This window comes from Xiphophorus couchianus, chromosome 23, assembly GCF_001444195.1.
Source record: "Xiphophorus couchianus chromosome 23, X_couchianus-1.0, whole genome shotgun sequence".
In the NCBI taxonomy this organism is placed as follows: Eukaryota; Metazoa; Chordata; class Actinopteri; order Cyprinodontiformes; family Poeciliidae; genus Xiphophorus; species Xiphophorus couchianus.
This window is the reverse complement of record NC_040250.1, coordinates 3,474,692-3,500,293: the sequence shown is the minus strand read 5'-3', so window position 1 is coordinate 3,500,293 and position 25,602 is coordinate 3,474,692. Positions and strand designations below refer to the sequence as shown.

General features: G+C 37.6%; 1 protein-coding gene across 1 annotated transcript in view; it reads left to right on the top strand.

The window, feature by feature from the left end:
• The window catches only part of LOC114139010 (LIM and calponin homology domains-containing protein 1), a 70,735-nt gene that overhangs the window by 21,464 nt on the left and 23,669 nt on the right, over positions 1-25,602 (top strand). The window contains exons 2-7 of the mRNA XM_028008607.1: positions 2,965-3,035; positions 6,762-6,831; positions 12,268-12,374; positions 17,993-18,023; positions 20,997-21,107; positions 22,261-22,473. Coding sequence (XP_027864408.1) covers positions 2,965-3,035; positions 6,762-6,831; positions 12,268-12,374; positions 17,993-18,023; positions 20,997-21,107; positions 22,261-22,473 — 603 coding nt within the window. The remainder of the gene's footprint in view (positions 1-2,964; positions 3,036-6,761; positions 6,832-12,267; positions 12,375-17,992; positions 18,024-20,996; positions 21,108-22,260; positions 22,474-25,602) is intronic.

The following is a 25,602-nucleotide window of genomic DNA, read 5'->3' as shown; positions in this document are numbered from 1 at the left end:
TGGGGGAAGAAGGGAGCGGGAGATCGACAGGCGGATTGGCGCAGCGTCTGCTGTCAAGCGGGCGCTGTACCGGTCCGTCGTGGTGAAGAGAGAGCTGAGCCAAAAAGCGAAGCTCTCGATTTACCGGTCGATCTACGTTCCCACCCTCATCTATGGTCATGAGCTTTGGGTCATGACCGAAAGAACGAGATCGCGGATACAAGCGGCCGAAATGGGTTTTCTCCGTAGGGTGGCTGGGCTCTCCCTTAGAGATAGGGTGAGAAGCTCAGTCATCCGGGAGGGACTCAGAGTAGAGCCGCTGCTCCTTCACATCGAGAGGAGCCAGTTGAGGTGGCTTGGGCATCTGGTCAGGATGCCTCCTGGACGCCTCCCTGGTGAGGTGTTCCGGGCACGTCCCACCGGGAGGAGGCCCCGGGGAAGACCCAGGACACGCTGGAGAGACTATGTCTCTCGGCTGGCCTGGGAACGCCTCGGGATTCCCCCGGAAGAGCTGGAAGAAGTGGCCGGGGAGAGGGAAGTCTGGGCCTCCCTTCTGAAGCTGCTATCCCTGCGACCCGACCTCGGATAAGCGGAAGAAGATGGATGGATGGATAGTCATGCTAACCTTAAAACTAAACCAAAAATCAAATCTCAAACCATTTTAAGCAAGAAGATTACCTTTGTAAAGATGTTTCTGGTTGAATCTGTAGACGACTCAGTCCAGGACCTCGACCCACCAATTTCTCATTGCCCTTCCCTTTTCAGATGGTAGAAATCTGAGGACTCCATTGCTTCCATGAAGGACCCCCACAGGGGTGGCAGTGGTGACAGCTTGAGAAAAGGTCCAGATGACTGATTGTAGGCAGATACCACTCCTGACCTGTGGCTGAACTCGTTGGAGGTCTAAGTGTTGAGTGGGTCCCCTCTAACGCTCCTTCACAGGGACCACTCATGCAGACCCTCTGATCTGACTCGATGATGCTTGTGAATATGTAACATATTTATATTTAGTTCTGTGCCACAAAATGTTTCCGGTAATGAAAGCAATAGAAAGTTTGTTTCTGGAATAAAACACTGGATGTCTCTTATCATAAAGCCAGAGAGCTGTTGTGTTTCACCCCTCTGCTCATTTTATCAGCTTTGTGTCCCACGTTAGCAGGCTGGACTCCCTTGTCTTTGTTTTGTTTCTTAGAACCAGAAGCTTTCACAGTTCCAGCTCTTGCCAAGATGAATTAACAAGATTATTGGCTGCTGGCCAGAGGATGTGTTTATGTGCGTTCTGTGACTTGTGCATGCTTTGTTGGATTATGCAATACACTTAACTTGTTGGGCTTTAAAGCAGAATGCTTTCGACTGCAAAGCAGGCATGTGGATTCAGAGCAGGCATGGTGCGGGAAACCAGGCCTGTGGGGTTGAGAGCGTGTTTCTGTTTATGTTCAACAGCCTTTAGGCTTAGAGTGTCAGATCTGCAAAAGGCCTAGCCTTGAAGTAACTAGTGTTTTCATTCCCCATGTCAAGGAATCCCAGCCATTCTGAATGCTTATTGGTGTCTAATTTGGTTTAGGTAGCTGTAAAGTTCTGGGTTTCTCAGGTTACTTCTGTCTGTTTTCATTGAGTGGTCGTCATAATCAAAGGAATGTAGTAATCTGTTTCAGACTGGGAGCGAGCACTGGGACAGTCATGAACTCTGTGGCTATTCAACAGAAAAATCTTTGATATTGTTATATTGATTGAATGAACTCTGTTAAATTTTATTTTTTCTTGACATCCTTCCAGCAAAGACAATTGGGAATCTCTGTCAGATACGAACCAACTGTAGAGGAGACTCTCAACATAAAAATTCCTTTCAAGTGTCTGTTTTGTGATCTATATTTTATCAAAGTGATCCGAATCAGAAACCCTCCTAGGGAAACTGGATTTGACAAAAGCTAAGTTCTGCAAAGATTATTTGTGTTTTCCTAAATCAGCAGAGCTTTCATTTTCTTGTGAATGCCAGAATGAAAGGAATTGCTGCTTCACAAGAAAGACTTTGGTCTAGACATGAAGGTTTCCCAAAGGGAAGGAAGTGAATAGGTGGAAAACAAAGCCAGGGAGAGTTATGTGATTGTTTGTGAAACAATGTGAGCGACATTCCACTGAAACACAGCAGTCTGTTTCGTTTGAGACCCAAAACCCAAAAACCTGATAAAAGCACTCGGCCAGATACAAGTCTGCACTCTTCCCACAGCTGTGTAAATTAATGTAAAATAAGCACTCAGGAAATTTAATCTTGCAATTGTTTTGGCTTCCTTAGAATTGAAAGGAGTCTCCTCTTTTCATGCAGAATAAATGGAACTTAAATGAGACTGGCCATGGATGTCATTCAACAACACATTCTTTGGAGCATGCCCCATCTTTTCAGTATGTTTACTTTTTCTCTAAAAATGCTTGAGTTCACGTTAGACTTAAAATTCATTCATGAAACGTTCAATCTCACCAGATAAACGTTTTATGTTCTGGGGGGGGAAAAGACTGCAACAGTTTAAATTGGATACTGAAGAAAAGCAGTTTGCTAAAAGACTTTCTTCAACAAATAAACATATGTTTCCACATAGTCATGCCTTATGATCAGTTGTCAGGAAACTCTCATAGACTGACTTCGTTTTGGATGGTCTGAGCCTCTATTAACCGATAAATCCTCCGTCACAACACATTAGCCCGCCGCAGCCATTTGGTCAGGATGATTGCAGCTTATGTCAAGCTTGTTAGTGTTTAGAGCTGCTACACTGGAGGGGGACGTGATATACAACTGTTGTGTTTGTGCTCATGTCCAAGCCATTCTCAGTTTTTCCGGTAAGGATGAAGATGTGAGGAGAAAAATTGCAGCTCTTGTTTTGTAGTTCTCTGACAGGCCATGTGTCTAGTGTTCACACCGTGAACCTGGAATGATCTGCAGCCCTTTTGGTGTTATAATTGAGTGACTCACTGCTGTTGTTCAATCTGTAGGCTGCGACTGGACGGTGCTTTGGTGACAAGAATTTCCGAGGACGTTTGGAGAACGGGATTCTGCTGTGCGAGTAAGTTTTTCCTGCATTTGTTTAGCTCTGCATATAAATATGATAATTATGACTATTTCTTTTTGTCTTATTTCTATCTTCAACATAAGTCAGTGAGAAACATCTAGTTTATTTGTTAGCCATTTGTGGACCCCACCTTATCAATATGTTTTTTAGATCTCTGCCATATTTAGTTTTCTCTATCATTTTGTACAAATGTGCATCGAGTTTTCAAAAAGTAGGCTAAATTGACCTTGAGTGGAGCTGTATAGTGTCACAGTTGTTGCCACTGTTTCCTTCCAGCAAGAAAGTCCTGAGTTTGAATCACAGGCTGGGGTCTTCTCCCTGTACATGCCTGAGCCCACTGTGGGTACTCCGCCCCCCCAACCAGTTCAAAACATGACTCTTAGTTTAATTACTATGAATTATTTAGCAGAATTGCAGGAGGAGCTTAATTAACTTTCAAACATAACTGACAATGGGGAAGACAATAGCACTAATGCATGACTCTTCACTGCCCATTGACATCCACTGCAGCTACCTTCACACAACTATTTTTGATATGACTCATTTATTATTGGATGCATCGGATACCGGCTTTAGAAAATCAGTCACATTAAAATGTTTGGTCTTCAATGGCAAACATCTCTGTTTTTGTGGCGCTGAAGGTCGGCCCCAGCCTTCTGTTTTTTTTCCTCACTATTGCACAGAGACGTAACCTGAGGCTTTAGAGTTTATGACACCGGAACACAGTTATCTGGACGCTGCAGCTCAAGGACCCTCAAGTATAACTTCCTCCTGGAGATTTACCAAAACAACTAAGTTTGAAAGTTATGACTGAACTCATTTCAGTTTTTTTACAGTAGATCCCAACATCACATTTGTCAGCAACATAAGTTCACCGTGGAAAGGATATTAAACATTACAGTTGCATTTTTGCATAAAGTTAATGATGTTTGTCTTTGAAAACTAATTCATTAAGCTACGGTGTTGTTTTATGAATGTAGCAAAAATGCACAATTTTCCATATTGTTTTTAAAGATGTTAAAAAGTGCAACAATGTTGTACTCTACACTTGCTTGATGTATTGTTTGGGTGACAGTTTTGAATGTTTGAACTGTTGGTTATCGGTGTATATTGATAATATAATTTTATGTTAAGGTGAATAAACACTGCTACGATTTCCAAATACTTTTTGTAGATGCTAATACTTTATGTACTATGGGACCTGCCAGCATTGGTTTATTTATTTATTTTTTTAAATGCAGGTAGATACAGTAACAAAGGCTTTTTATGAGGGACATTTTTATCCCAAACAATCTTTTTTGGAGTAGAGGTATTGTTGTAATTATTATCAGCCAGTTTTCTTATCTAAACACCTACACAGCATTCATAGAGTACAGAAACATCCTCCTCCTGCTGTTACTTCAAAGTTATTTTTAGAAGTGAACAAACCAGCAGGAGATCTCTAACTGGAGTAAGAACACGTTTTGGGCTAAAGGAATCAGAGCTCACTAAAAAAGTAAATTACAGTTCCTATAAGAAGTATTCACCCCATGGATGTTTTACACTTTTCAAATATATCTATAGCAAGATTTGACCTTCTTGTTCAAGTTTTCTGTACTAAAATACCCCTTAAATATCAAAGTAAAACTGATTTCAAGAAAGTAGTTACAATTAAATGAGAATATTAATAATAAATGGTTGCACATTGATCCCCTTTTAAAGTCACTGACATAATTCAGCAGAGGTCCAGGGAATTGGTGCTTGTAGTCTTACCCTGAGTGAAATGGAGGTCAGCTGAATGCAGTGATTGTGTCTCAAGTGACTGTATAATAGACACCAGAATCTGGAATGTCACAGGTTTTATGTTTAGTATTTTACTTGTCATTTTGACATTAAATGTTTTTTTTAATTTTATTTTACTTATTAGGTCAGTCGCCCCTCCCTACCTCCCTTCTGTATTTTATTACTTATGATTGATTTGTAAAAAAAAAAAAAAGTAAAAGGGGAAAACATCCAGAGGATGCTATGCAGGCACTGTATGGTACTTTTTCTCATATTGACTGCTGGAATGTGGTCGGCATCTCAGGTCCGCTGATACCCAATACTGTGTAACCAGGAGAGGGGGCTTTCCCTTTACAAGGAAGGGTCATTACAGAGCTTCCTCTGATGAAAACAGACACAAAAGTTGAAATATAAGACAGGGAGGGAGAGCCGGGACTGTAAAGCTGTTTCTTCATGGATGTTAGGAATGTACTATAGTTTGCCCCAGAGAAAAGATTGCTTCTTGTGTGATGAGAGATTTTTTCTTTCTTTTATTGAATTTTTTTTCTTTTATTGAATAAAAGAAAAAAAGAAAAAGAAAGATTACCCTCTGCATTTATGTAAGTCACTGTGGTACAAAATATATGCTATCCACCATTGGCTTCCTACCACAGTTCAAAAGCATGACTGTTAGGTTTAAATCCCCCTTAGGTATGAATCTGTGTGTGTGTGGTTGTTTGTCCCGTGTGTGTTTGTTTTGCTCTGTGATGGACTGGTGACCTGTCCAGGGTGTAGCCCGTTTCTCACTCGACCACAACTGGATATAGATCTGGAACACTGTAAGGATTAGCAGGTATAAACCACGGAGGGATGGATGGTAGACATGAACAAGTTAGTGTGTAATCACAGAGTGAAAAGAAAATAAAACTGGATTTTTACATTATCACAAGTGCAAACCTCCTTAGACAGAACTGCCTAGCTATGATTTAAACATAGATCAAAAGTCGAATGCTTCAGATTAATGCATGTTTGTGTTAGAATGGCCCAGTCAAATTTAACTCCAAAATCTCACACTTTGACAAAGATTTGGTGAAAAATTAATTTCCGAGATGTTCATACCTAAACCTGTCAGATGTGCCTGAAAAGACTGTAGCTGTGACTGGAGTGAAAGGTGGTTCACAAAGTCTTGTCACAGGAAACAGCATGTGCATGTTACATAAAATTTTGCTAAAATTTACAGGAAAAAGTTAGTGAAAAAAAAGTAGAGTGAATATTTTTTCGAAGCATTATAACTGTACAGGTACATTTTCTTCTGCTGTCTGACATTTTTCTGTTACAAAGACTCAAGAAAACTCAATAGTCTTGTTATAATGCAACATTGGACACACTGGGTTTAAAGCAACATCCTCTATCTTGATTTATGCCAGTATTTTTAATTAACAAACACCCTTGAATAGATTTAATTAACAAATTGTAAAGTCTAGTATTCATTTTTTAACTGCTCACTATATGCAGCCTGAGCTCATTTATGGAAGAAAATAACCGTATTTCCTCAAAACACTTCTACGTTATGTCTGATTCTAAACATGTTGGAGTTTGAAATTATTTTGTGGTGTGGTAACCAAAGTTGGATAAACGTATGTTCCCACTAAGGAACATCTGTACCTTTTTAAAACGTATGGTAGTCAGAGTTCAAATTTTACAACAGTTTTATGAGTTTGACCTTCTTAATCCACTAAGTTCAAAGGTGAAAAGGAGAAGCGCAGAGACAGTTGTCTGATTTAGGGTCTTTATCTTTATCAATCTTCAAGAAAGCGCTATGAGGCTTTGAGGTTGTTTGCACAGATTCTTTGTTCTCAACATTTGAGCTTTTAATCACAACTTGCTATCAGCTCCTGTTTCAAGTTAGGATTCTGTTTTTCCCTAAATTCACTTGAAGACCCGCATTGATTACTTTGTATTTTTTTTTCTTTTCATGAGGTTACTGAGCTCCATTAGACCTGGCTTGGTAAAGAAAATTAACCGACTGCCAACACCAATAGCTGGCCTGGTAAGTTCTTCTCTTTTATATTCAAATTTACAGCCTGTCAACATAATAATTTGATAATTTTTTTTTCATTTTCAACCTTTTACGTAAATCCATCATTTACACATTTTCATTAAATTTGAAAACATACTAAAATTCTCAGCATTAGACATGCAAGAGCTGCACAATATGTCACAAATTTAAAACAATATTTCTGTAAACAGTGATGTTAATGATGTTACCTAGGCAGTATGGACATATCTCTGTACCATTCACAGTAAACAAATAGACAGAAGTATTTTTCAAGAGAAACTAACTCAAACCATCACATAATATACTGACGACCTCTAGGTAACATGCAAACATAGTTTAAGCTCTCTTGCTGTATCGTGAAGGGATGAGGTTGAAAAATGATGCATGTTTGTCTATTTTTGAAGCATTGCAAAGTGAATCACTGGCTTCAAAAGGAGTTGCATCTTAAGCTACCAGAAGTGCAGTAAGCTTTAAATTACAAATACCTGCAGGTGAATCTGATGACAGAAAATACATCTAGTCATGCATGACAGCAAATCCTCATTCAGAAAGTTCTTCACTAAATCACACTATCAATAAACATCCTGTCTTAACAACCTGGATCAATACATCAGTTTATAAAAAGCTCTGTCTCCCAGTTGTTACACTGTCCTTATTTAACCAGAATATCTCTTTCATTCTAGATTTGAGAAAAGTTTCTTTTTTCAGAAATATGAATATTACATGTTGTTGTCTGTGGTTGCTCTGGTTTCTCTGAGGAATTCTCAGTTTGAGTCTCTCTTTGAATGAAAGCTTGTGAATTGAAATATATCTCAACCCTGATAGTTTTCAGCTGAGTCTAGTCAAATACAGTAGAGTTCTTTCATTACGACCTATGACCTTGATTTGAATGAAGCAGCCATTCAAGACTGACGCTCGCATATAAACAGAGACTAAGAAAGTTGATAGCATGGGAGCTCAACTCGCACTTTATTTTAAATTCTTGCTTTTACTTTTAAAGAGATACCAAGAGTTGCTTTCAAGAAAATTGTAAGAGTTAGTTTTTACTAATCTGACGTCTAAATACAGTTCAGAATGGAGGATCTCATATCTAGCTTTAATTTCTTTTACTGAATCAGCAGATTCCAAAACATGATTTTAAACCATGGTAATCATGATTGTCTTCAGAATCAAGTGAAAAATGAATTATTTCTTTTCCATGTAACATTTTTACTCTTTCAAATCAACATGGATGAAATTTGAACCACAACTTTTTACATTACTACATTAGTATAAACAGATTTCTTCAGGTTTTGCCTCGGTGTTTTAGTCAGGCTGAGGCCTGGACTTTGATTGAACCTTTGCAACACTGTGGTTTTTCCTTTTTCAGCCCTTCACTTTTATGTTTGCTACAGTGTTTAAAATCATTGTCATACAGATGGTGCAACTGTTCCAAGATGTAGCAGTCAGATAGATCTTGCACTTTACGCATATATGGAGGAGTTTACTTTCGACTCATTGATTGAAAGGGGGCCATGTCCTTTGGCTGCAAACCTCAAGCATGCTTCTAGGTGTTACTATAAAACATTTTTATGGTTTTGATATGCATAAAATGTTTTATTCCAGAATTCTTGCATTCAGGTATATCCCCACCTGAATAAAAGGTATAGTTTTATTCTTTTCTTTTAGGAAGACGAGGCTTCTTCTTCTTTTAATCGGGCCAGAATTGTCCAGTGTTTTTTTTGTTGTTGTTTTTTATCATCATCCTTTCATAACATTTTACAGTTAGCATGCTAACTCCAGCCTTTAGAGTTTACCATGTAGGTACTTGATATGGAGGATTCCCAGTTTGACATCAAGGTGATTTTGCTGGGCAAATGCAGATCAATGAAATGTAGAAATATCTTGCAATATTGTTTTAATTCTTAGAAACACTAATTTTCAATGTAATGGAGTAAAAAATGAAATATTGTCAATGAAGTTAGATCAAAACCTTTGTAACTCACATTTAAGGGTTGTTTGTTGAATTTGTCAGGACTTAAAGTGAGGCATTGTAATTAGAAAATGTTAGTTCTATAATAAACCTTAGAACTTAGAGATCCATGGCTGCTTCCAACATGTTCAGGGTGAGTGGATATATCTTCTTGTCTAAGTTGCTCCCAGTGAGTCTTTTCTGGATTTTCACAAGCAGTACTTTACGATGCACTCTATCTTAAAATCAAAAATTACTAAAATTAGAAAAAAAGAACAATCACTTATCAGTGCGGGAAATTTGGATGTAGGTGTGCTTTGCTTTGCAAGACAATCCTTTATATTATTCTCATAGTGGGTGGGAGATTTTCTGCCTACCCAAGGAAGTTCAACACAGAGTCTGAATTAATCAAGATTACTGACTCTTATATAACGTGTAAAGTTATTCTGATCATTTTATTTTGTTAAATGCATCTTTTTTAAAATATATTGTTATATCTGAAGCACAAATCACTGAAGCATAAAACAACATTACAAAGAAAACATCCAATCATTTACAGTAGTTGACTACACAATTACAAGACCAGAAAAACAGGAATTAACCATTAGTAATTGGCCCAAAGGGACAATAAACAATCTACTGGAAAGACATGTTTACAGAAGTAATTTGACATAAAAAGTAATGTTAAAAGAACCCTACACCTCCGAGGGTTTTTTATGTCTGAACAATGGGTCCCTTTATTCTCTCTGAATTTCATAATTCTGCTGCTTTTGCACACTTTTCTCCTTTGTCTTGGCTGTGATTATAGAGGTGAGAAACACATAAACAAGGAGTTTGCTGTTATCTGCCCCATCATAATAAAACACAGCCCTCCCCCCTTCCTCTTCCTGTTTGGAGACTAATGGGAAAGTAAATCTCTGTGGGGTTTAGACCGTTTTGTAATTAGAACAATCACCTCCTGGCTTTGGCAGTTTGACCTCTGTGACCGCGGTGGCTGTTTCCAACCTACTATGAATTCTCTTGTGTTTTTCAGTGTAAATAGACATTTCAGCGAAGGATCCCCTTCCAAGATAATGAGCAGTAATTCTCATTTTCAAAAAGCATTCCTTGCCAGTCATGTGGATCATTTAAAGCTGGTATTTTTACAATAATGATTCAAATGGTAAGAGCAGTTTTAAATTCCAGCTAACCTGATTTTTATTAAAAATGTGTGCTTCTTGGAGCGCAGTGGTGGAGCAGTGGGTAAAGCGTGAGACCCATGTACAGAGGTCTCTGTCCTTGACTCGCTGCCACAGGTTCGAGTCACGGCCCATTGACCCATTGGCCTTCTCCTTCTCTCATAATCCACTTTCCTATCAATCTACTGTGAAATAAAGGCCAATAAAGCCAAAAATACCTATAAAAAATGTAGGCTTCTTTAATATCTGGAGATTATCTGTTTTTCAGAGTGTGATGCATCAAGATGTAGTTTTCTCTCACTTAGTTGTAAAATGTTTAACGTGTTTGAAACAATGCTTTTTTCTGACAAGAACTATTAGAATTGAGCATTAGATGCCTTGCTTTATTTTATGTTTTGTTTTGGAACATTTTCCTTTATTTTGATGCTTTTTTAAATTATATTTGATGCTCTTATTACATTGGTTTGTTAAGAAGCCTGTCTCATTGCCTGTCAGAAACAAACTTCTTGGTTCATTTGAAATTATTTTGCTTTCTGCCAGGCCTAATAATCTTAAATTAGGTGGTGTGCCATTTTGCTATTCAGGAAGTCTGACTTGGTTTCCATTATGTTACTATATTGTTTGAGTTCTGCTGACTTTTCTTAAGGTTATTTTGTTTTTTGACTGATTAACCAAAACGTTTTGTTGACCTTCAACCTTACAGTCTTTCTAAAAACATATCTGTGTGGGTAGATGCCCAATTTCCTGCCTCCTGTCTTACAAAACACCCAGCTCACACAGGAGCCCATATTTTTTTGCAATTTGGTGCTTTGTCACTTGATACTGTCTGATTCTGTTATTTCTAAGCCCAGTAACCCCTGATATGCAGATCAGAGGTCATTGTTGATCTTACTTTCTGGCAGAGAATTTGTTTGTCATGTTAAAAACTTCAAACTGCCTGTTGAAAGTGAAGTAAACTGAAGATTTCTGTCAATATGTTTAAAAAAAACTTGCAAAGGCATGTTTTCATAATGATTCAATGGATTTATTCATTTTGTTTACATTTGTCTTTCGTGCAAGGTAAGGAAAAGCTTAACAGCTTTATTCAACCAGCTGATTGACAGTGTGTAGCAACAGGTGGGGGAAGGGCACATGCAGCAGGAGAAAACCGGTTACTCCAACATTTCTGTGGCATTTGATTAAAAGGACTTGAAACCAACAGAGAAGGATGATGGATGTGCTGAGACTCTTAAAAAAAAAAAAAATTGTTTGTGGTGCAGTTGAGCCCAGCTTTGGCTTTCTGACGTTAAACTGGTTGAAGAAACTGCTGAGTCTTTTTGCGGAGAGATGTGGGTGGGTGCGTGCATGCGTGCGTGTGTGTCAATCTGTGGGTGGGGTTCCCCCATCAGGAGAGCACAGATGGCCCCGTCCCAAAAACACAGGAAGCTGCAGGGTGGGTTTAGAGGCAATGTTTTGCTCCAAGTGCAAAAGGACCGTGAGAACAAGTGTTTTCTATGCTGTGCTTATGTTTGCAGCCATGCCAGTGTAGAAAACTAAAACAAATATCCTTTTGCTCAAAGTTTTGCTGCAAATCCCAAAGGGTGCACTTAGATCCACTTTTTCATATGACATAAATAATCTCATGTCATATATGAATATGATCATATAAGACGGAAATGGGGTTTAGGACAGTTAAGGTGAAGAGGAAATGGTGACACCCTGAGAGGGAAAGAGAGGGAAGGGCTTTAGTTGCAGCCCTCTGCAACAAACACAAAGAGAGCGTTAGCAAGAGAGAGGGGGAGAACCTGGGAACATGAGAGAACTTGACTCAGGTTGCATCCAACAAAGACATTGTCAGAGCATACACAGGGGAAGAGCGAAGGACTGCAGCGATCGGGGCAGAGTGAAATCTAAGCAATGGAGGAGAGGAATGACCAGTGAGAAAGCGGGGGCCTGATGACAGATTATAAGGTTGAAAATATTTTTCTCAAACCAGAAGCTGAAGAGTGAAAGTTGGTGGAATCTAAAAATGATGTCCAAAACTTGGGCATAAAACCTGGTGGTGTCACCTTTCATTCCACAGGTAAACAGATTTTCATTCTAACCAGAGACAGATGGCTTGTTTGGTTTAAAGATGCAGAAAACTTCAGATTTTTATCATAACTCTGATGTTAAACTTATCTGACTGGCCTGAAAGCTCAAAAAGCTTTTTCATGTATTTATGCACAGGAAATGCTAATAATGACCCGATTGCAGACTATTTTGGGCAGTTATTGCATGCTCTGATTTTAAGCTGCCATTTGTTTCCTTTCTGCACAGGACAACCTGAGTGTTTTTCTGCGAGGCTGTGAGGAGTTGGGACTTAAAGGCTCGCAGCTGTTTGACCCAGGAGACCTGCAGGACACATCCACACGTCCTGCTGCCAAGTAAGACTCAAAGCTTCACTGTTATCTTTCCTGCTAGGTCCTACAATTTCTACAATTTTTGTTCCAGAGCCAGAGGCTTTAACTAATGCACTTCTAGATTTAATGCTACATTCAGTTTATAGGAAATTTATTTATCAGAAGAATTTTATGCCAGTCAACTTTACTTTTTATAACTTGATCAAAGTTTCTAGGCACTTCTGATTAGCAATCTTTGATCTTTTTGTTTCAGAATAGGTAAGCACATAAAATATCTCCAAAGCTTATTGTTTGATTAATCCGGACCAGTCTAAATAACAGGTTTTTTATGCTACCTGTATGACAAAAGGTTATTTGGGGAACATGACTGAAATTTACTGTTCAAAACACATGAAGATGTAAAATTTGATGAATGCCATTTAGAATTGACCTGAAACTACGTACTTTGGTCAAATTAGACTATGATTGAGTTTTTCAGCAACAATATTTGTTTCACATCAAATCATATGTGCAACAATGGATAAATATATGAAAAAGAATTGGTGATGCTGTGAGGTTGTTTGTCTTTCAAAGGCTTGAGAGCCATGGTAAAATGCAAGGCGTCACGGATCTGTGCAGTACCGGAAGATTTTAAATAAACATCTGATGGCCTCTGCCAGGAAACTCTGCATGAGGCATCACTGGATTTTTCAGCAGCATAAGGATCAAAAACAGATAGTCAGTTCAACAATAAGTGTTGTGCAAAGCTTAAACTGCAGAGATGCAAATAATTCTTCCACCAGTGATTTTCACAACATAATTATTTTTTTGTATAATAATTAATTAATGTGTTAATATAATAGAAATTAAAAGGTGTTTCGACTATCTTACTGCAACAAAACAATTTCATCTTAAATTTTTATACGTCTTTGCCAGGGATGCCAACAAATGTGTCTGTAACAGAAAATGAGTTGAGATCATAGAATAAATGTTTTGACGTCCTAATTGGCCGAACCTTTGACCTTTACCTCAAATGTCCTCTGATACTGAGATGCGTGGTTACTCTTCCATGCTTTCAGGTTATGTTTGAAACTTTTCACAAAATCTCTAGAGGACTGTATGAACTCTGGGGTCAAATATTGACTGCAATTTTAAACTTCTGTCTCTAATCTAGCATAAAAAGACGATGCATATGCACGGTAGTTACTTTTCTCCAAGTGGAAATTTTATTTCCACTTGGAAATTGTATTTCTTGCCATCAACCACTGGAAATAGCACAGGGTCACTGGAACAATGACACTTCAGTTTCCTCTCTGGTCCGACTTAATGCTACAGACTTCCTTTTTTTTTTTTAGTTTTACAGAATTGATAAATTAGCCAGGCATAAGGATCCTTATTCCCAGAACGAGTCCTCCAGTGTAGACGGTGTTCCTGAAGTTTTCTAAGGAGCAAATCTTACTTGGATTTTATTGGCTTTGCATACCCAGGTTGAGTTCCTCTCAGCTGCAGCTCACAAAAGACTACCATATCTTGTCTTGCCGTCAACATTTTTAAGCGCATTTTGAAGCATCGCATTAGGAAAGGCTGATGAAATAGCAAAATTCAAAATAACTTCCTCAATATTGCAAAAAATATTAATACACTCACTTGAAGTGGGTTTTGGCTTTCTATAGAAGACTTAATGTGTCGAAGGTAAGATGGATGTGCATGCGCTCATTTTAAAAGTTTGTGTGTTTTAAAACTCACACAAACTTAAATTTATCAGACAGGGTTGCTTCACACAGAGACAAACCTTTTCTATAACCACAAACTGTGGAGTTATTTATGAGGAAAAATGTAATAATTTAGTTTTATCTTGAATTATTTTTGGAAAAGCAACTAGAACTTTCTGACTTTGGATCTCTGCTGACTGTATTTTGTGCTCACGCTCACTTGATTGCAGCAAAATCTGATTTTCCAATACGGCAGTAAGCAGTTGCAGCCTTTCAAACTGAAAATGAGCCAATTCAGGTCACAAGCTGCGAAACCAATAAATCATAGATATAGGAATAGTTTCTGTTGTTGCTGCTAAATGTGGAATGAGTTATCTATTTTATTCAGCTTTATACAGACTGAAGGCCACGAAGCACTTCAGCTGTATGTCAACAGAAAGCTTTTGTTAAACACTGATTGTGCTTTTCTTTCCCCGTCTCGTGCTGTCAGTCAGTCTGCATTAGAAAATCATGCAGTTCACAGCAATATAAATTAGTAAATGACAGTGAATGGAAGTTTGGACAAGCCTGTCGATGCAGAAACAATGGCTTGTCTGTTTGACACAACTGGTCTCTGTCAACATACAACAAAAGGCTTTGCATCACTCACTCAGCCATGACTCCTGCTTTGTTGCTTGGTAACAAAACCAAGTACATGTTATGGTTTATACATGTGTTGTAAGTGTTTGTGTGAATGTGCAGGTGTCTCTCAGTGTGCTTGGCATGCTCTGTTCTGATGCTAAATGTGTTTAACAGGGTTTCATTCACAGAAGGGCTTAGGAAGCTGCTTCTGCAGATCAGATGAGAGGATAAGTGCTAATCTTAGCTGGTGTCGGGAGCAGCTGCTTTAGGGATTCTGTCAGGGCGAGGGAATCTCTGTATGTGTAGAAACTAATGTTTACATAGGTTTTATAGCAAAACATGTTTGTAAAGTCACTTTTTTCATTATTTGAAGATATTTACATCCATGTGGATGTAACAATCCATTATTTGTCAGTTTGTATTTTACCAATAGTATTAAAATGAATAACTCATATTTTTACTTTACACATTTTCTAAGCAAACTTATTTCATATGGAACTATACTAATAAATAACAATAGTAAATTCTGATTTGAAATCAAACCTCATGTGCTTTTACTTTTATATAAACTAATAGGGTCTTGATTAGAATTGATAGATTTATCTTTTTGAGAGTTGCTGCATATTTGTGTGAGTAAAGAACCTCTTGTTAGCTGCAGCTGAAAGGCACTAAACCTGGGTATGCAAAGCTAGTCAAATCCAAGTGAGATTAGGAAACTTCAGGAACATTCTGGGGGACTCATTCCGGAAATAAGCATCCTTATGCCTGTCTAATTTATCAATTCTGTTAAACTGTAAAAAATAAACAATGGAAGTCTGCAGCATTAAGTCAGATCTGAGAGGAAACTGAGGTGTCATTGTTCCAGTGACCCTGTGCTATTTCCAGTGGTTATGTAACCCTGTGTTGTTCAGGATGCTGTTTTCTTGTCCTTCAGTGACAGGAGACACACTGCTTCACTGAGGAATCTGAGCTGAAATTTACTCTTCTGTAAAAAGAAGTTTGATCAAAGAACTGGAAAGACAGATTCTGGTCTTTCCAGAACCTGTACATATGACACCATACAGACATGTTTACAGAATAGAACACGATAAACTCTGGATTAAATCTTTCAGTCAGCTTTTAAAAACCAAATAGCTTTGATTAAACATTGATATAAAGTTTTCCACAGCAACCATCTTTATAATTTTGTATGCATAAAGGATTCAAAATCTTGAAGAAATTCCAATTCTGAGAAATAAATAGAATAAAAATTAAAAACATTACCAATTTCAGATTTTGTTTTTTGTTTCATGTTTTACAGTAGGATTTATAAAAAAAATGTTTGTAGCAACCAACATATTTTCACTATGAATTTAAATTAACATTTTTTGTTTAATCCACTTTAATGGTCCCATGTTTAAACATGTAGCTTTAGGTTTTGTATACGGAGAACCCACAGTGGCCGTGTGTCAGATACAAATTATAACAAATACTCTAAACATATTAACAGTAAATATTTGAGCCAAGCCATATAAAAGGCCAGGAGCAGATGCAGCAGAAAACGTCAGTCTTGGAAATTATTCACGATAGAGTGAACATGTAGTGTGTAAAATGTACAAAATGTGTGAATATTCTTATTAATTCTCTAATAGATCACATCTTATTAATTTACACATAACTGAAAAAAGTAATTCACCAAATTTCTTTTAAATGTCTTTTAAACACATTTGGATGCATGGTAAAATGTGCTTAAAGATAAAAATGACATACGTAAAGTATTGCTTGCCTTTTTAATAAAAAAACAAAGGGAAATTAAAAACTCCGTAAAATCCCTGACTGACAGGTTAAAAGGGACGTAATGTAACAGACGTATTTAACTGTAGCCTCTATGTGAGCTCTTGTGGAATGTGAATTATTGGTGCATCATCTGAGTAATGGCAGAGAAAAAGCAGCTTGTCCTCATCTGTTCAACTGACAGAGAACCAGGTTGAACAAAAGAAGAAGTGTTTATGGATCATTTCCTGCAGCTACTTCTCTTTCTTCCTCACCTTCAATCTCACTATTTGTTTTTTTGGTCTCTGGGAAACTCAAATACCTGCTATTTAGGTGTCAGTTACCTGCTGAGTGAGTTTGACCCTGGAGCCTACTTAGAAACATACTCATAATGTAGGAATTTGGTTATATTACTGCAACCCAGTATTCATCCTTAAAGTTATGGTTTGCTTTTTTTTTTTTTTACCTCAAGCAAGAAATCAATCTGTCTTCTGTAATTTCTTTACCCTTTGTAACTTGTGCACCTTTATTATTTTATGTGTGTTGTTGCAACTATTTATGTGTTGCAACAACACACAAAAACATACATTTTGTAAAATGTTAATTGTGGAAAAATTGCAATAAAATCGCAAAATGTATAATTTTCAATAGTTTATTATTTATTGTCTTTGTTTTCATGTGGCATAATATAAAGATAACTGAAATGTTTGGAAAAATATGAAGATGTTTTTAGTAGGGCTGCCCTGATACAGATGATATTTAACTCTAATACTGATCAAACTCATTTAAGACATGAGCCGATACCAAGTTCCAGTTAACTTTGTTAAAGTTTTTATTAAATAATATATAAAAATTATTTTAAACTTGGAAACAAGTTGGAAGCTTTAACTTGTAATAGAATTGATCCGTGTCGTTCAGGATGCTGAATATTTAATTTTTTTTCCTGTTATCTCCTGAATGTCTTTCTCTCAAATGCTCATAATAATGAAATAAGTAAATGTGAGTTTCTTCTCTCAGCAACAGTGTCCCAACTGAAAAATATTGTCAGTATCACTTCGTAGAGCTTATGTATGATAAATTCACTGATCAAAAAAGAGATTTTTCAGCCATTCAACAGAGTTAAAGTAAGGCTCATTAATTAATTAAAAATTAGTCAGTATAACAAACAATTAAAATCAACCTAGATTAATGTTTGATCTTTTTACAGATAGAAAATTTTAGCACATTCAACAAAGAAGAAATTTTCTGCATATTTGAAGTTTTTTTTCACTTAACCTAAAGTCTAACAAGGACATCTGGCTGACTTAGAGAAAAGTATTTCCTGGAGGTAAATGACTAATGTGAGGCATTCTTGTTCACTATAGGGCTGATCAAGCTGAAAACAATCTGATTCTGATCATTAGCAATTTATCTGAGTGTTTATCTATTATTTCACACTTATTGATTAAAACTGAAAAACAAACACTCTGTTGAAACTGCTGAGTAAAAGGAGAAGTAACAGTACTAGTACATTAGTCCTGCCTGAAATCTGTGCAACCTATATTCCAATGTCTAACACATCTCTGTCTTTTTCTCCAGGGGAAGCGACTGCAGCCGAAGGCTCAAGAATGTAAGTGTCGCCATTGGATTAGATTGTTGTAATTTGTTTGTGAGCTAAATGCATGATTGGTTTTGAAATCGGTATTTTGACACACTGTCTGTTTGGACTGCTGTGACTACCTTTGTTTCCATCTTCCTTTTCTGTTGAGTCTAATTAGGCTTGTTCAATTTCATGGAGTTACTATCTGTGTTGTTAGAAAACATTTCTCTCCTGCAGAAACAGGATTTTATTAACCTTACTTTCTGTGTTTATTATCTGCTCCAACGTAGCTCTGTTTTTTTCTCTTTTTTTTTAAATGGCACTTTAAGAAGCAGAAGGTGCTGTGCTAGCCCTGCCCACTCTGCAGTCAGAGCAGTTCCACTCGTTCTCCGTCCCTTCACTCTCTCTGTGATGCTGGTGTGCACTGAGCAAGTTCATGTGTGTGGCGTTGCAGAGCTCACCTCTCCTGCTGGCTCATTTAGCTGACTAAACACATTGAGTCTCTGCTATGTTAGCCAGCATTTACAGCTGCAGAGGAAATGATTCTCAAATTGCCAGTCGGTGATGCTTTAGCTGGGATCTGCTTGTGTGACGTGCACTGTGGATTTGCCTTGCACTCTGAAGACTGAGGACTAGGATTGGACAGCGGCTGTCTCTGCAGCGCATCAAATATTAAGAGGTGAAGAACCTGCTGTGAGAAGAATCTGCTGATGTGGTCATAAAGCTGTTTAGCAAACAGATTTTATGTTACCTTGAAAAGAGGCTCCCAGGAGGAGTGGAATATCGCTGTAATTGTTATGTGCTTGTTAAGCAGGAGAAGATGTGAACAGCCAGTGAAGCGTTTTTTGTTTCTTTGTATTGGAAACCACACTTCGTGTTGGTTAAAACATAAGTACTCATGTGAATAGTTGTTCACATCCTAGTTATTTTTTTGTTTTTGTTTTTTGGTGCTTGGCGACCGTATCTTTCCACTAGATCCTCTTTGACAGGCCATATGTCACAGCAGACAGCTGCTGAAACTGATGAGGTAAAGTAAGTGTGACACACGTCTCCCTCTCTGAGGCCTCTTGTTGATTTTGCTGCCACTCAAAACTCCACTGACTCGTTTTAAACAATTATTTCCTTTCACCTGGTGTTTCTCAGTCGAAGTCGAAGTTTTGGTTTGACACAGTTGTCAGCTTGTTGGTTTGGTGTTTCTTGTGTAAATAGTGCTGGGACAGACATACGATGCTTTTCACTATGTTTTGTATTTGGGATCAATGTGGATCTATTTAGAGCTCAATAGTGAGCATGTGGAACACATTTGGTGGCGACCTACATTCACTGGAGATGTGCCCATTATGCTGGTGACACTGGAGTGCTCCACTTTGCTGCTGAGAGCTACATGATGCTTGTGATAAGGTTGAAAGGTCATTGCTTCTCACAAGTTTTCCTTTTCTGTTGTGTTCAGGCTTTTAGCTTATGATAGTTGGGTAGATAATGAAATTCTCTACCAAAATTGAGAAATGTATAAAGTGAATGAAAATAAATCAGAACAGCAGCCAAAAGTCATCAAAGACTTATTGGGAAACCAACCTGCTGAACTGGTGCAAAGCACATCCAAGATAGAAATCAGTGGTATTATTGACTCCTACCCCAATTTGAGTTCCTAAATCAGAAGATTTGAGACCTTTCAGACTGGCACCCCATGGAGAGATTTAAAAGTTCTGTCTATTAGCCTAGAGAAACATTGAACTAGGTGTAATATTCATTGTTCCTCTTGCTAATGAGAATTTGTAATAAAAAATGTTTTTATAAAAATCACTGTTCATGTAGCAGTAGCTTATCTAGATGAGATGTCATTCTCCATATGGTTCTCACCTCCTCTTTTTTCCTGTTTGTGTGACTACAAAAGTTTCTTGTTTCATTTTCAATCGTGCTTTTTATTTGCTTAAAAAATGGTTTGTTTATTATTCTTTCAATATTAAAATTTTATGATACTGTTAAAGACAGCAATTTCTGAGTAGCACTGTTTTTTTGTTGTTTTTTTTCTTAGCAGGGCCAGAATTTATTGTGCAGTTTTATGGAGATGTTCACCAAAAACAAGATTTAAAAAATATCACTTCTTAAGCTTCTAATTAGTTCATTTACAAATAATATGTTCTCCATGAGTGCCCCTAAGTACTTCTGACCTGTTACTCAAAATAAAGAAGTCATTGCCTTTAAAGTTCACTCAGGATTACAGCAAGCGACTCGTTTGGCGTCATGCTTCCCTCTGATCAGCAGGCCCAACCCTTTGCTTGTCCTCTCTGTGTATTTGAATGGGAAAAGCTGTTTACATTGACGGTGCAACTGCAATTACCACATTAAGCCTGGCTGAGCCTTCTTATCAAAGCTGTCCCTGCGGAGTGCAGGTTGACATGGACACTGTAAATATAGCTGGAATCACCCTCCCAACGGTGCTAAAGGTGCAGCCCTGTGTGATGTCAGCCTCAGTCTGTACATTCTGCATTTTACACATTAAGCTGACTGCAAAGAAACTTCCGATGAGTGCCGTAAGCTTTGTTTCCTCTTTCACACTCAGTGGAACCTTGGATCATTGGGTTGCAAATGGTCCAACTAAATAGCAGAGTAATCCAGCTGCTTGTTCTGTAATGTTTCTGTAGTCTGAGAGGCAAAACTGACCCAATAATTTATTCAGTAAATCACAGTGGCCAATTAAAAGGTCAGCATATGAGTCAGAGAGCTGTGTGTGACTTACCTGAACTGCTGAAACAATGTGTTTGTTGATCATTTTAACAAATCTACAGTGGAAAAATTTTAATTATTTATATTGCCGGAATATTGGAAGTAAATATATTTGACTCATTTGATATCTGCCAAGAGGAGAGCATTGAAAGCTCTGTTGGTTTGATCAGGCATGTCAATCTGTTGTATTGTATGTTTGTTCCATGTTTACCATTATCCCAACAAACCAAATGTCACTTGAGTTTTGTGATAATTTTATCCATTTCTGCCCCGCAGGTTTTAATCACCATCTACTGGCTGGGTTGTGCTGCCAACAGCTGCACCTCCTACAACGGGCCCACGCTGGACCTAAAAGAGTTTGAGGGCTTGCTGTCACAAATGCGAAAGGTCTTTAAAGTTATATTTTAATGAAAAATTCTGTTTTCAGTATTTTATTATATAAATATATTGTTTATCTCGGTATGAGAAATTTTATTTCTAACCAGTATGGCCAGAAATGAGACACAAACAGTCTCTGCTTTGTCACTTGATTCAGGAATCAGTAAGGGAATGTTGTTGGACGTCTTGATGTCAGGAAATATTTGAGAAATGATCTCAGAGAGATGATAGGATCATCCACCTGAGGTCCAGTCATGACCTTCATGAACTAGATTCCTGTGGAAATACTGCTGTTGCTGTCCAGAAGGACAGAGTAATGTTGGAACTGGTTTTACAAATCTTTCTGTGACAATCATTCATAGCCATGATGTCACCCTGCACAAAATTTCTTCCACATTGTCACATCATTTTACTGTCTATTAAACAGATAAATTACTGCGAAGTCAGGAGAATTAGCTTACCAGATGTTCATATGTTGCATATGGACAAAACAAAACCTTTTTTTCCAATAAATAAAATACTGGAATAACAGGGGAGTACAATAAAACTGCAAAATCCATTTATTTCTAATTGGCAACACATTATACTCAGTGTTTCCATTATTTATTAAAGCTGAGTGAAAAGCCTGAAGCAGGTGAATCTGACTGCACCAGAAGGAAAGAAGCCCTTATATTCCTGCTCATTCTTATATGACCAAAACAAATAAAGAATATGTCACTGTCAAAAACAATTCCCACCCACTGTGGAACATTCAAGAACACAGAGATTTATGCAAGGCTGGAGAAGCTATAGCAAAGTGTTATGGGGTCAGGAAAAGGAAGCCATTTGGTTGACAGGAAAGGTCTTTCTCCACCTTCCATTAGTACCAAAGACACATTTCAGCTGTCAGCAGAAAAAGGGGAAGGTCACTAAGGTGTAGAGAGAGTAATGAGAAAGGATGTAGGCAGAAGATAATGAGGATATTTTGAAAAGGTTGTTGACTAAACAGATGTGGGAGGACTGTGGAGTTTCCTGAGAGATTTCAAAGTCTAAAGTGCAACATTTAGATGCTGGATTTCTTTCAATAAATTGGATTGAATTATATTTGTTTCACCCTTCTTTTAGTTCACATATTAGAAAGCAAAAAATCTGATTGTGTTTTTCCTATTTCCTCATAATGTAGGAGGCAGAGGCGGCAGAAAGTCCTCAACGCAGCATTCGGGACAGTGGTTACATCGACTGCTGGGACTCTGAACGCAGTGACTCACTCTCCCCGCCACGCCACGGACGCGAAGATTCATTCGACAGCCTGGACTCCTTCGGCTCGCGCTCGCAACAGACTCCGTCGCCGGATGTCCTGGTCCCACGCGGCAGCAGTGATGGTAGGATATCATCCATCTCTCTTTGTTTAGAATTGTTGCATACAATGACCTGCCAGAGAACCACTGATACGCTGGCGGGCTGTGGACCACGGCGTAGCCCCACTAGCTATTGTAGTGAAAAGCTAAAATATGTCAATACTTGAGATCCCCTTTAAAAATGCTTAGAACGTCTTATATTAAACTCAAAATATACCCAAAAATGTTTTAATATTAATAGTGGAATCTGTCTTTGCACTTCTGCAGAAGCTAAGTCTTCCTTATCTCCTCTTATGGGGCAAAAAGCAAAAATATATATGGGGGTAAATACTTGTATGTATGTGGCACTTAGCAACCCAAACGTCAAAGAAGCTTTTATTATTTTTGCTGAAATTACACAATGTGTTAGAAAGTTCTTCAGGTTTTTATGATGCCAAACTTAACCACCTGCTGCAGCTAACAGCTGTTCACTGCTACACTGTTTGTTAATTAGTGCCTTTTAAAGTTTAACTGCAGCTTATAAAAGCCTGCAGTAGTTGTCATGACGTTATTTCCATTGCTAAACTGCATGATTGATAATTCAGAGCAACACTTAGCATCCTGTTTGTTTCTCCTTCTGGAAAGAACAAAGGAAAATCCTGCTATCAGACTCTAGTTCTCTAAATGTGCCGTACTTGTTGATAAGTTTAACTTAAAAAAAAAAAAATACACACCATTTCCATCAAGTAAAAAAAAGAATAGGAGGTTTGTAGTCTTACAAATTTAAAGGCAAAAAATGACACACAGAAATCCTTAATCAATATGAGAAATGACTTTTTTATCCTGTTAGGTTGCTGCAGTAAATCTCATTGCTAGAATGCCCTGAAGAATTATCTCAAGGATTTTACTGCACAAGTTTCTTCTAATCAATTTTTCTGAGCATGAACCTCAAGGTGATTTCATATTCTGTCAAGCATATTCCCCAACACCAGAGTTTAAAAATTTTGTGATAACTGACAAAGTTATCACAAAAAGCAGAATTTGTCCCTGAAAAACTTTATGAAATTACTTTACCTAGTTAGAGCTGTGTGACAGATATTAGAATGCTGGTTGTATTTTATCAAAAAATGTATATGTTGTTTGTTAATATTTTTATTAACACACAAATCTTCAAAAATGTAAACATGATTGAATAAAAAACTAACAAAGTGACTAGAAGAAGAGAAGCATATATCTGTGATCACCCAGTTGCATGAAACCTTGGCTCACACTGTGAACAAATGCATCAATTTACCAACATCCAGACAAACGTGCCAGGTTTTCCTACCCTGATCTTCAGACAAAGCCCAAATTGACTTCACTCTGAGTAACTAGGGGACAGATGGAAGAGTTTAGTTCATTCTTTGAATGAAATTCAATATTGGCAACATGGTTTTGTCTCTGCCAACTTTGATACAGCTCTAATACATGAGACTGTCTTGGGGAGCTTGCATAATACAGTTTTTATCTAATTCCCTCATATTGATCATAGAAAATCTATTCAGTTAAGCAATTAAACCTTATGCTCTGAATAAATATTTAAAATCTGAAAAACAAAGATTTGATCCCTGGTTACATTATATTAAATATTTTTGCATATTTCTGAATGCAGAGTTTTTCACTCTTGTTAAAATGGTCAATTCGCTAAGTGTTACATAACGGAAATGGATATTAATACTCAATTTTTGGCTGCTATAAATGCAGCTCATACCACAGACAAAATTAATAACTGGAATCATTTAATTCCACATCATCGGTCTTAGTTGTGGAAAGTTTCATCACTCTTTATCTGTGGACTTTCCATCATTTCAGTTGCTATATTTAACACACTGCACCCCTTTACTTTTTTGTGGGAGTTTGTAGATGATGTTTGTAATCTGGTACAGTATAGCACTGACACATGAAACATTTTCCCTCAAGCCTCAGTGTTACCATATCTACAGAGAACACATCATCCCATGAAAACATATGTTACTCCTTAAAGATGGATTTACATGGATGAAAGGGACACTCATGTTTCCTATTGGTTTGTTAGGAGTCATAACCAAATCATTCACAGTTGGAAGTGTGGATATATGAAGGCCTTTTTGGTTGGAGCTTCATCTGTTTCAGACCAGAACTTTTCACAACTATAATGTGACGTTTATTTCCACTAATAGAAAGGGCTGCTCCCATATGTTTCTGATAAGAAATAAAGGCCTATTTCGTGGTTCAAATCTGGTTGAAAGTTTTGTGTTTATAGTTAAGAAATGTTTACACTGAGTCATAGCTCACAGTCTGAGCACAGCAGCACTCAAAGTGAAGAGACAGTGGCTCAAGTTTGTCTAAGCTGATCCACAGGTATCCATTTTACACTACTAATTGATTGGAAAGGTTTTCAAAATAAATGAACAATTGAAAGAGGAACCTACTGGTATGCCAGGAGTAAATTACTGGAATTACACATGTGACTGTTCCTAAGAACCTGATTTTCATTCCTCTCCTCTGTGTATTATTAGAGGATCGAATTAGGACATTTTGCAGAGGAATTTACCCCACACATTAGGGAAAGTCCATAAGCAGTGCACTTCTGCAAAGCCAGGTGTTGAGAACAACATTAAAGACCCTGAAGTGGGTTCAAACTGTGAAATGGAGACAAATTGGCATCCAGAGTAAAATCCTGCACACTCTAGGCTAAAATGTCGGAAGCTGTTCAATGTTAATTTAGTAAAGATTTATGTTACTGTCTTTGTTTCATAAACACAGCCTATCAGCCTGTTTGGGTTTGACTGATGCTCAGTCAATGGAATGCATTGAATTTTATAACACTGTAAGATTGCTGTAAGGCTCATAACGTTTAGGAACTGAAGACTATAATCTGTAGATTTAAAGAAAAGGTTTCCAGACATCTGCCATGAGGCTCATCAATTACAAGTCTCTTCTTAAAATAATTTTACACCTTTGTTTCCCCCGCCCCCTTTGCTCTGTTCCCAGTTATCCTTGTCAATGACTCAGCTAGCTGTTTCTTACTGTTTACAAGATGCCTAAATTAAACAAGACCTAGAAACGTTTTGCTGTATCTGAATTAAATTATATAGGTAAAAGGTCTTTATCAAGCAAGGTCTTCATATACTGTTTTAATCATATTACAGTTAGTCTATTTTCTGTGA